The sequence below is a fragment of the Apus apus genome, chromosome 2, assembly GCF_020740795.1.
Source record: "Apus apus isolate bApuApu2 chromosome 2, bApuApu2.pri.cur, whole genome shotgun sequence".
Classification (NCBI taxonomy): Eukaryota; Metazoa; Chordata; class Aves; order Apodiformes; family Apodidae; genus Apus; species Apus apus.
The window spans coordinates 100,310,550-100,320,938 of record NC_067283.1 but is presented as its reverse complement, the minus strand read 5'-3'; the positions used below and the strand labels follow the sequence as shown (position 1 = coordinate 100,320,938).

At 35.8% G+C, this 10,389-nt stretch overlaps 1 protein-coding gene across 10 annotated transcripts in view; it reads right to left on the bottom strand.

Annotated features, from left to right (window-relative positions):
* Positions 1 to 5,822: 5,822 nt before the first annotated feature.
* Positions 5,823 to 10,389, bottom strand: part of LOC127380863 (cadherin-19-like) — a 108,681-nt gene continuing 104,114 nt past the window's right edge. For 9 of the 10 annotated variants that reach the window (XM_051610400.1, XM_051610399.1, XM_051610407.1 and 6 more), the window contains 2 exons: positions 9,839 to 10,090; positions 5,823 to 7,787 (listed from right to left, as the gene is read on the bottom strand). In XM_051610400.1, coding sequence (XP_051466360.1) covers positions 7,297 to 7,787; positions 9,839 to 10,090 — 743 coding nt within the window. In that variant the 3' untranslated portion in view covers positions 5,823 to 7,296. Of the gene's footprint in view, positions 7,788 to 7,891; positions 8,780 to 9,838; positions 10,091 to 10,389 lie in introns of those variants that run through there. The other variant, XM_051610408.1, reaches the window with a different exon arrangement.

Sequence of the window (10,389 nt, the reverse complement as noted above, 5' to 3'; positions counted from 1 at the left end):
TTCTTCACTGGAGACATTCAAAACCCGCCTGGACGCCTTCCTGTGTGATGTACTCTAGGTGACCCTGCTCTGGCAGGGGGGTTGGACTAGATGATCTTTTGAGGTCCCTTCCAACCCCTATGATTCTATGATTCTATTATTCTATGAATTTAGCATACTTACTTATAAGGTTTTTCTTCTGTGCTTGAATGATAATATGGTTTCTATGTCTACAGCTGGCTGGCCCCTGGGTATCTCAGGGAATGGTGGGAATAATTATGATACACTGCACTGATGTGTTTATTCATACACATCATACACATGAACCAGGGTGACAGAAGCAGACCATCTCCTGTACAGACACATACCTGTACCACATTTCTATTGGCACTGTCCCAGTAACATTTCCTACAGAAGAGCATACAACACAACTCTTTATGCTGCATTAGGTATCGCTTTGTACAGCATTTTAGGTGAACACATCAAGCTTTCCTTCTCTCTTGTACAAAAATTCTTACTGTCTGTGATAAAGTAAATAATTTTCAGCTGTTGAAGGGTGTGGATCAATATCAAGACTAGCAATTTGCTTTTACGGTTAGCTTTACTATCACTATACTTACTGAATTGATGAATTGACATTTCTGGACGAATTGACATTTCTGAGACAAAACAGCACAGCTGTGTGGAATGATCTTGGATTATATAGGTGTTAAGAGCTCTACAACAGATCCATACCTGTTTCGAGAAAAGTATCATTATTAAGCATTGAATACTTTAGTCTCTCACACACAGAACAGTAATAAAAATAAAAAATAAAATCACTGTCTCATAACCAGAAAGCAGTCACCTTTTACAGACTCAGAGCTCCAGGCTGTTATTCGGTGGTGGCTCTTCAGCTTGGGATTCAAAAGTCAGCCCTTAGAACTATATAGGTAGATATTTTCTGAGCATGATTGTTCTTATCTCTCTCATGTCCCAAAGTTAATAACAGGCTTTAAGCCAATAATTTCCCAAAACTGTCACAAGACCTTCAGTAACATTTAGGTCCTTGTTTTTTATCAGTTTTCTCCTCCCCTAGCTAAAATCTCTTATAGGTAAGCCACAAACAAACCTGATTAGCTCAACAATGGATGTTGCATTAGCAGTTATATGTGATTCAACAGAAAAAATCACTTGGAAATGAAAATAACTTAAAGGCTTAAGGGCTCATGTGAGTCTACTTTGAAATGAATCCTTTAAGAAAGAATAAGAATTATTTACAGAATTGGTTTATGAGGAGCTGCAAAAGAGAGGATGTAGAATAAAGACATTTCATATGAGAATAGTGTATTTCTAAGCAAAGTGTTCAACTGATAACTGACATAAACTTATTTAAACATAGAATTAAAAATCCCATCCTGCTGCCACTGAAAAGTTAATCACAGTGTCAAGTTAATCCTGGATAGCAGGATTTTTCCCCCAGTAAGCTCTGTGGTATATAAAGTAGACCCTACAGTAGCACATCTATGCTTTACATGTTAAGACTTGAACCCATATAAACCATCTTAAGTTAAAAAAAAAAAAAAAAAAAAAGGAAATTGAAAGAAAGAAAATGAAATTGAACTGCAATAATCAGCATTTAAGTTAATGTAGGAGCATGAAAGTATATATATATATAATCATCTACTTAGTGGAAGCTGCTTCTGCAGTAATTCTCAGTAAGCACTAGCTCTTCAGGTCTCTTGTAAAGCAATAAAAATTCACTACTTAAATAGATAAAAAACTATTTTCTGCAATCAGCAGAAAAATAGGTAAATAAATAAAGGCAGCAGACTATTAGGATTGTTTCAAGAACTTTGCAAAATAAGTTCAGTTGATGAGAGCTTCCAACACTGCAAATAACATACTGCAATAATGAAGATGTATTAGAGATTCAAAATCCAAAATCTTAGTTCTACTGCTTTACTCTGATGTTTTGCAATGAGGTGCAGAAACCTAATAGACTACTGATAAGATTCTCAATAAAGTTTTTAGGCTAGTCCAACAATGCAGAATAACACTAATAGAGAAGTGTTGGGCAGACATTCTCAGAATTGTTTCAAAAGTATAGAAGTCTATAAAACTGCTCAATGTTGAAGCATATGAGCATAGTCTTAATGAGCTCATGTGCTTCTACAAATGCTCAGAATTTTTAGTAGTGCAAATGTTTAGTTATTTGCTTTTCCCCCATCCATTAGTCTAAGCAGACCTGCAGAAAACATTTCCACCAGTAAATGGCTTCATACTTAAAAAAAGAATAAATTAAAAAATCCCCATAAATATCCCCAAAATGACAATATTTTAAGGAATTTTCTAATATGGTTGGTTTCTCACTGTATGAATGATTGCTCCAAGCTGAGAATCCTGTGTCGCTAAAAAGAAAAATAACTTCTAAGAAATTAGCATGCTCTATTTAATATTATACCTGTTTTGCATAGGCTAAATTTAAGTATGCACTGGGGCTTCAGCATATCAGTTTCAAGTAGCAGGGATTTAGAACATGTTTTTCAAACTGGATAATTAGCTTTTTTGATGAGGAAACAAAAAGGCATTTGAAACCAAGAGAAGAAACTTTTTGAAAGCTAGATTATCAGATTGAGCTGGACTGTTGCCTGGAATGTGCTCAAATATTAACTTAAATCTTGATGTGCAGATAGCATTGAAAAAAACAGTTGTTCTATCAGAAAACTATGTTTTCCTGTATTTACACTGTTGCCACATACGTACTTTTGAAACTCCGAGGATGGATCAGTAGTACAGTGTAATTTTAAAACAGAGGAAAAAAATTCATGTTTGTATCATAGATTCATCTGTGAAACTTACCTTTTAATGGCTTTTCATACTGATTTAAATAGTCTCTCTTTACGCAGGCTTTATCCTGTGCACTACAGTTAAATCTATAGTGACCCTTGGACTCTGTGTATGAGACAGGACTGATATAGACTCCTACACGAAGACTACTTTTTTTTTCTGAATAAATATGAGAGCATCCAAATTACCGTTTTAAAATTTGTCAACTTTTAAAATAAGTATTAATACATTCAATTTTTCTTAATAGAATATAGGTTTACAAATTTTCTGGTAGATCAATCTTACAGATTTTACTAATAGTTACTGATTTTTTTCTTACAACTACATTCTACTGGTTCATATTCTGGATCAAGGGCAAAATGTATTCTTTGCCAGAATTTAAAAATCACATAATCTCCTTCAACTTCTACTCATCAGAGAGGATATATTAGATACAACTTTGAAGCATAAAATGCACACTGTCTTTTCAAAAATGTTTTACTCTCATCTGACAGGGTTCCTCCATACAGTTAACAACGAGTGTTAACCACATTTCCAATGCAAATTTTGAAGGCATAGCTAAGATTGTAATGACAGTATCTGTGAGAAAATGTGGTAGGAAAATTATGTGAATTAAAGGCTAAGGTTATCCTCAGGATAAGGCAAGCATGATTCCTTCTCATGTTATGATAATTAAAAACCTTCACCATGATGTACAAAATAAAAGTCAAATGAAAACATTTTCTTTGGGTGAATTGATAAGCAAATACCTTTTTCCAGTCACAACAATAAGTCTGAATCTCCAATGTGCTATCAAGTTATTTTTGTCTTCTGTTTCTTTACTTAAAACATCTGATATTAATATATGCACAGGCATAATTTCCTTGGCTTTTAAATAATAAAACAACACAACACTTTTAATTCCTGTGAGTGAGGACTGAAACAGAAAGCCGATCTTTTGTCAGGTATTTCACCTGTTCTTAACCTATCTCATTACCATGTTATAGGAAAATGTCTTCAAGATCTCACACAGAAAAACAATAACACTTCCCTTGACCAGTCAATACATCTTCCTTATATTCCCTCTCAAAGGTAACAGAGAATTCTCTTAGGAAAACCATTCCACAGTTTAATGGATCTCATAATCAGGAACACTGGCTTATAACTTTTCCTTTATTGATTTGATAGTATTAATTATTGTGGTATGTCTTACATGCTTAATTTTGGCTTCTTTAGTATGTTTACTTCTTTCAAATAAGAAGACACATCAACAAAACCTTTTTGCAGATTAGCTAAATTAAGTACTGTATCTTAAAATAAGTGTTAAGTTACTAGGTCAGTACATCGATTCTTTTCTCACATGGGGAGATTCTTTTCTCACATGGGAATAAATTCACAGGTTTGACTTAGATTGAATATCAAGCACCTAATAAAGTATGGCCCAGTAATAGCTAGGAACAACTTTTTGCTTCAAAGCAGAACAGTCCCTTTCTCTTCTGTGCCTTTTCAGCTAAAGATCTTCTAAGATCCATTGAAGGCAATTCTATTCTTTCATAAAGAATTTACTGACAATAGCGTGCTTTGATTACAAAAACTACACGACAGTGGTATACACTGGTTTCAAAATTATTTATTGTTAAAGTTCTTTACAATACAAAGAGGAAATTATAAGCACAAATATGTCTGAATGTTTAAGGTTATTTTGCCACAAAAATGGAAAAAAAAATCTCTGAATTGAGAAAGGTTTAGACACTGTTATCCTTTTTATACTGAACAAATCCTGAAAACACAAGGAGTTCTATTAATGCTACTGGGACCATCTGTGGAATAAGGAAAGTGTACTTTTCACCATTTACAACAACCAGTGCATATACATTTGTTCTCTCTTTCTCTATTCCTCTTCAGAGAACAAATTACTCATATGTACAATATTATCCCAAATAAAAGTTATTTTGTCACATCTCTTTGAGAGCCATTGAACACAAATGTTAAGTCATCAATACAATCTTTTTATGTGTTCATCTTTTAAAGTTGTTTTGCTGCTTTTTATTCATACTGGCATACTAGCACAAGACTGGCAAGAATCTTTTTTTCCCTATGAAGCAGATACTGCTTCATCTGCACCTAGTTGGATGACCCCCTCCCTCATATTTTTCCAGCCCTTACCAGATCTCATGCTGGAAATCTCTCCTGATTTTCAAACTCCTCCATGTTTTCTTTTTATCTGACAGAAATTTAGACTCTGCACTGGCACCTTTCCACTAAACCTACGTGCCTTGGCTTTCTTCAGTGAATAGCAATTGTAGCAAACAATGCAGACCTTAGATGTTATATGCCATTTTTTTGTTTGTTGCTTGGGTTTTGTTGTATTTCTGGTTTGTGTTTTGTTGTTGTTGTTGTTTGTTTGGGGGTTTTGGGTGGGGTTTTTTGTTTGGTAGGTTTTGGTTTTTTTGCTTTGTTTTTTTTTGGGGGGGAAGTTATTGTTGTTGCATAAGCTTTGCCTGGCTCTCCATAATTCAGTAGCACTTACCTAAAATCTTATTTTAAAAAGGGGCATGGTGAGAAACATGTTGCATAACTTTCTTTATCCTGATGCCAGCTTTTAGCTGTGGAAATGTATCAGTTGATTACATGATGTAATTGCTGTAAAGTAGGTATCTGATGGAAGCTAAGTGAATGAAAATCAGGCAGGTTCCTTTTTCCACATAGAACATTTTGAACATATGTGATGACCCTCAGATCAAAAAATGTTGCTGGTTAATGGTGTAAATAAGAGTAAAGTCATGTTCTGAAACAGCTTTATATTTGTTGAGGATGGTTTAGAAAAAATACTGTGGGAAATTAATTTTGAAGTCTGATTTGAGCCTCTCATAATGATTCAGGATCATTTGCAGAAGTAGATTAACATTAAAGCATTTTATTATCTAATTTTACCTATAAAGTTTTATAACCATCAGATTGGCATTTTAAATACTCTTAATATTGTTATAATGAAACTGACTACTGCAGGTAATTTTATATTCCATACCAAAAAAAAAAAAAAAATCAATCTGTGCCTGTAAATCCATCATCCTTTAAACTCTTAATAAAAGAAAACATGCCTGTATTTGGGTACCATTTTGTTCTAACTGCAGTAATATATGACGTGGTCAATTGCAGTATTTATGTTGAATATTGATTCTAACTTCATAGAATCAAAGATTTGTAGAACAATTTGAGTTGGAAGGGACCTTAAAGATCATTTAGTTCCAAGTGCCCTGCATGGGCAGGGACACCTCCCCCTAGATCAGGTTGCTCAGGGCCCATCCAACCTGGCCTTGAACACTTCCAGGAAAGGGGCTTCCACAACTTCCCTGGGAAACCTATTCCTGTGTCTCATCACCCTCACACTAAAGAATTTTCTCTTAATGTCTAACTTAAATCTCCAGTCTCTCAGCTTTGATCCATTCCCCCCTTGTCTTCTCACTACAAGCCCTTGTAAATGTTCTCCCCCAAGTTTCCTGTAGGCCCCTTCAGGCACTGGAAGGCCATTATAAGGTGCCTCCTAAGCCTTCTCTTCTCCAGGCTAAACAGCCCCTACTCTCTCAGCTTGTAAGAGAGGTGTTCCAGCTCTCAGATCATCTTTGTGGCCCTCCTCTGGATGTTCTCCATGAGCTCCATGTCCTTATATTGGGGGTTCCAGAATTGGACACAGTCAAGTTAACTTGAATTGATTATTTTTTTTTCTGTCTCATCAGCTAGGTTAAGTATTGTTTTACGTATTTTCCAGTAGCTCTATTAAAAAGTAAAATGGCAGCAAATACTTGCTGATGTTGTAATAGGTCTTTATTTTTACAATGATAGCAAAATACATTTGGTTTAGTTTTATCATCCTAAAAAAAATAAATAGATGATTCTGTGAACACTTATGGCAGTTGTATTAGAATATCTAGGGTCTATTTTTAACAAACGTGTATTTATATATGAAGCATTATACAAATATGCATATTTGACTTTGGTTAATTAATATATTCAACTGTAACAGCAAAAGTCTGTCTTAACTTCATAAACTTTTTAAAGCTTATGGATGATAGGGTATCTACAATATCCATTTATGGCTTCTGCTCCTCCTTTTGTACCTGCAGGGCCTAGGTTTTCAGTATCCAAAAGGGGGCCTAGATATCCAAAGCAGCACAGTTTACATTTGGGCACTTAAGTAGCCACAAGATTTTCAAATGGAGTCTCTGTTCCCTTAACTCATGACACCCCTGTTGTGATTTTTTTATGATCAAAAGATCTCTACATCCAAGACTTTCCAGAAAAAACAGAGAAACAAAAAAACAAACAAACGAAAAACCACCAAGCAAACAAACAAACAAAACCAAAAAAAGCAACCAACCAACCAAAAATAAACAAAAAACTAAAATCTATTTTTTATGCTTACATGTGGTTTGATCTCCTTCATAAAAATCCACAGTTGTTTTTTGATTGCAGAGATTTCGGAAAATAAAACAACAAAGCAAAAAGTAACTAATCCCCCACACTTCTATGGGAAGTGTACATGCCTGCAAGCTGTTTAAAGTGAGGTCCCCAGTCTGTAAGGTAGTCATAACTCTGATCCGCATCTGACATGTTTGAACCTAAAGAGCTGAGAGATCCTGCCAAAGAGCCAGACCCCTCAAATGCATAGGTCTGAAGTGAGTCATATGGAGGAACACTAGGATCTGTATTTGCTTCTTCAAGCTTTTCTGAAATGAATTGCCTGAAGATTGCACTGTCAGGGCCAACCTGCAGAGACTGTCTGTAGAGGCTGTGGATTTCTGTGGTCACTTTCTTCCGAGGTTTGTGTGTTCGCATGACAGTGCGGGTCCTCAGTGCTGAAATATCAAAGGCTTCTGTATCCTCCTCACCACCTCCTTCATCGTCATACCTGACAATGTTCTCTCTGAATTCTTCCATTTTCTCCAAAAAGCGAGACTTCTTTCTCTGCTGCCTTATGGCTACAATTGCCAAAAAGAACACTGAAAAAAAACAAACAAAACCAAAACCAAACAAAACACAGAACCAGAGAGTTTGCATGTGCTTGAAAGACTTTACAAAATGGTACACATTTTGTAATATCAATGCTGCTGCAAAGTGACACTTAACAAATTTGTAGACCTGTAATTTTTGTGGATTTTATGGGTTTGAGATGAGCATAGTATGTGGTGGGAAAATGGCTACAAAGAGACTTATAAAACAGGTGAATGAAATGGAGTGGTTCTTTTGGTAGATGGGAGTTTGATGGTAACACAGATTATGCTTTTTGAAACAGCTTGGGTTTATCACATAATATATCAATTTCACATTCAGAATTTAAACTCTTAATGTCTTACTCTCTCTCTGATCAAAGCTCCAGGAAGATAAAATGAAAAATGAGGTTATGAGCAAGATAGCCTCCTCAGATGGTTGAAACATTCAGTTCCATAGATATGCAGGGTGTGGCTCAATTATTTCTGTTATGCGGGTTTGGAAATTTGAAGACTATCACTAAATGTTGTGTGAAGTAGCAGTATTTACTACCAAGGCCTATGAATCAAAGCAGCTTATTTCATTCACATATAAAAGCATTTTTAATTTTATTTTTAAGCTTTATTCTTTAGTTCTACCTAATTTCATTTTTAGCTGAATGATTCCTTTAAAATAGTCTATGAGTTTCACAGGTATTAATATATCATTTAACTGAATAGTACTGCAGTTCTATTTAATAAGTAAATTTGTGGATTGTAATTTTTTTACTCAGAACATAGCATGATACAAGTATCAACAATGACAGGATTTTACTTCACTGAGGGTTCTAAGGGACTCAAAATGGTTCTTTATTTCTACATATTTATTGTATATTGTTTAATTTAATTGGGAAATACCAACAATAAACTTCAGAGAACTGGAAACATTAATTTATACAATTTTATTTTATATTTACAAAACCCAGATAGTTTCAATTCTCCACGCTCTTTGATTGTGGACTCCTCTTGTGGTATAAGTGATGATGCAGGAAAATGGAAAAAAAAAGAAAGTTCAGGCTTCAGATGTAAGTGGCAAACATGTTATGTATAGGGCCTTTCATTTTGTTATTTTAAATAATCACAAAAATGCATTCAAAGATTTAAAGTGCTTGAAAAATGTGGGTCTATTAAGGTGGTAGATGTAGATTGCTTTATTCTTCTCTCTGATTTTTATCTGTATCCCTGCTTTGACTTCTGTGATATGCGTAGGCCCACTAGACACCAACTGATTATTCCATCTGGGTGCACCTCCCACAGGCGTCTTTGCTGCTGCCCTCCATACTGGTATAACAGCAGGGCACTGCCTGCCATGTGACATCTGGATGTCTGCCTGTTCCTATCAGTTTTTTTCTGGGAAGCTGCAGTAGTCCTGCTTGGTGCAGAAGTTAGAGAGGCCGTGGCTTTCTACTGGGTGGATACCATGACTTGTTGGTCAAGCTGGTAGAGCTTCCTGTGTATCTCCTTCCACATTTATTGCCACTCCATGCCCTGGCTGACACATCACTCTGTTTGACCACCCCTGGTCATGGTGCTTCTGGTCACTAGGTCTCCCTAAGAGCTTTTTTTATACATGGGTGTGGGAAGTAAGGGGATGAGACTTGACTGCCATTGCTCCTGTCCCCATCCAGGTCTCCTCAGCAACTCTCACATGAGCTGTGAGCTCCTGGCCACTCTTTTGGCTCTCCCTGAGGATCCCTCAGTTTGGGAAACCCCCCTGTGCATTGCATTAGATCTCTCCACTGGGGATCATGCTGGCACAAGAGATCTTCTCCTCCATCACTGAGGACCAATGCAGACAAGTAGGACCATGACACAACAAAAGGTAGAATTTAAGTTTTACTGAAAATGGGGGTGGGTGGGGGAATTATCATTAAGAAAACAGTAAAGAAATGAGACATTTGCCTTACTGCATTTTTTATCAATAGCATAGTGCTTCAGGGCTTCCAGTCAAGGGAACATCTCTTTGTTACTTAATCAAGCATACTGTAAAAGGAAATAAAGTAATTTCTCATACGCATACTTACCTAGGAGTGTTAGTAGGCAAGCTAAAATGGCAATTAAAGCTTCTGTGCTGAGACCCATGGCATACATGAAAGCTTCATATCGACAGTAGAAGATGTTAACTTCAGTGTTGCAGTTGCAGACAGTGATAGTGAGAGTACTTGTGCTGCTCAGTGGTGGAGTTCCATTATCCAGAATTAAGATTGGCAAGTAGAAAGAAAACTGCTCTTGCCTCCTGAAGCCACTTTTTGCTGTGAAAATTCCAGCTGTGTTATCTAGAAAATAAATGGTTATGCATGATACACATCTATAATTTATTTATTTATTTAACAATAATAAAACTCCAGTGGAATCTGACCAATTTAAGAACAATGGTACTGTGCAAAACCATATATTAAAAAAGTTAATAAAGTAAACCCAGGAACTGACATGTTTCTGCTTCAATTGTGAGTAAGTGCATGTATTTTTGACATATGAATTCCAGGGGCAATAATAAAATTTGGCCCAGAATCTCTGATTTTAATGTTCAGGGGTAAAAATAATCCCACCATGTTCAGTACTTGACACCTGCTCA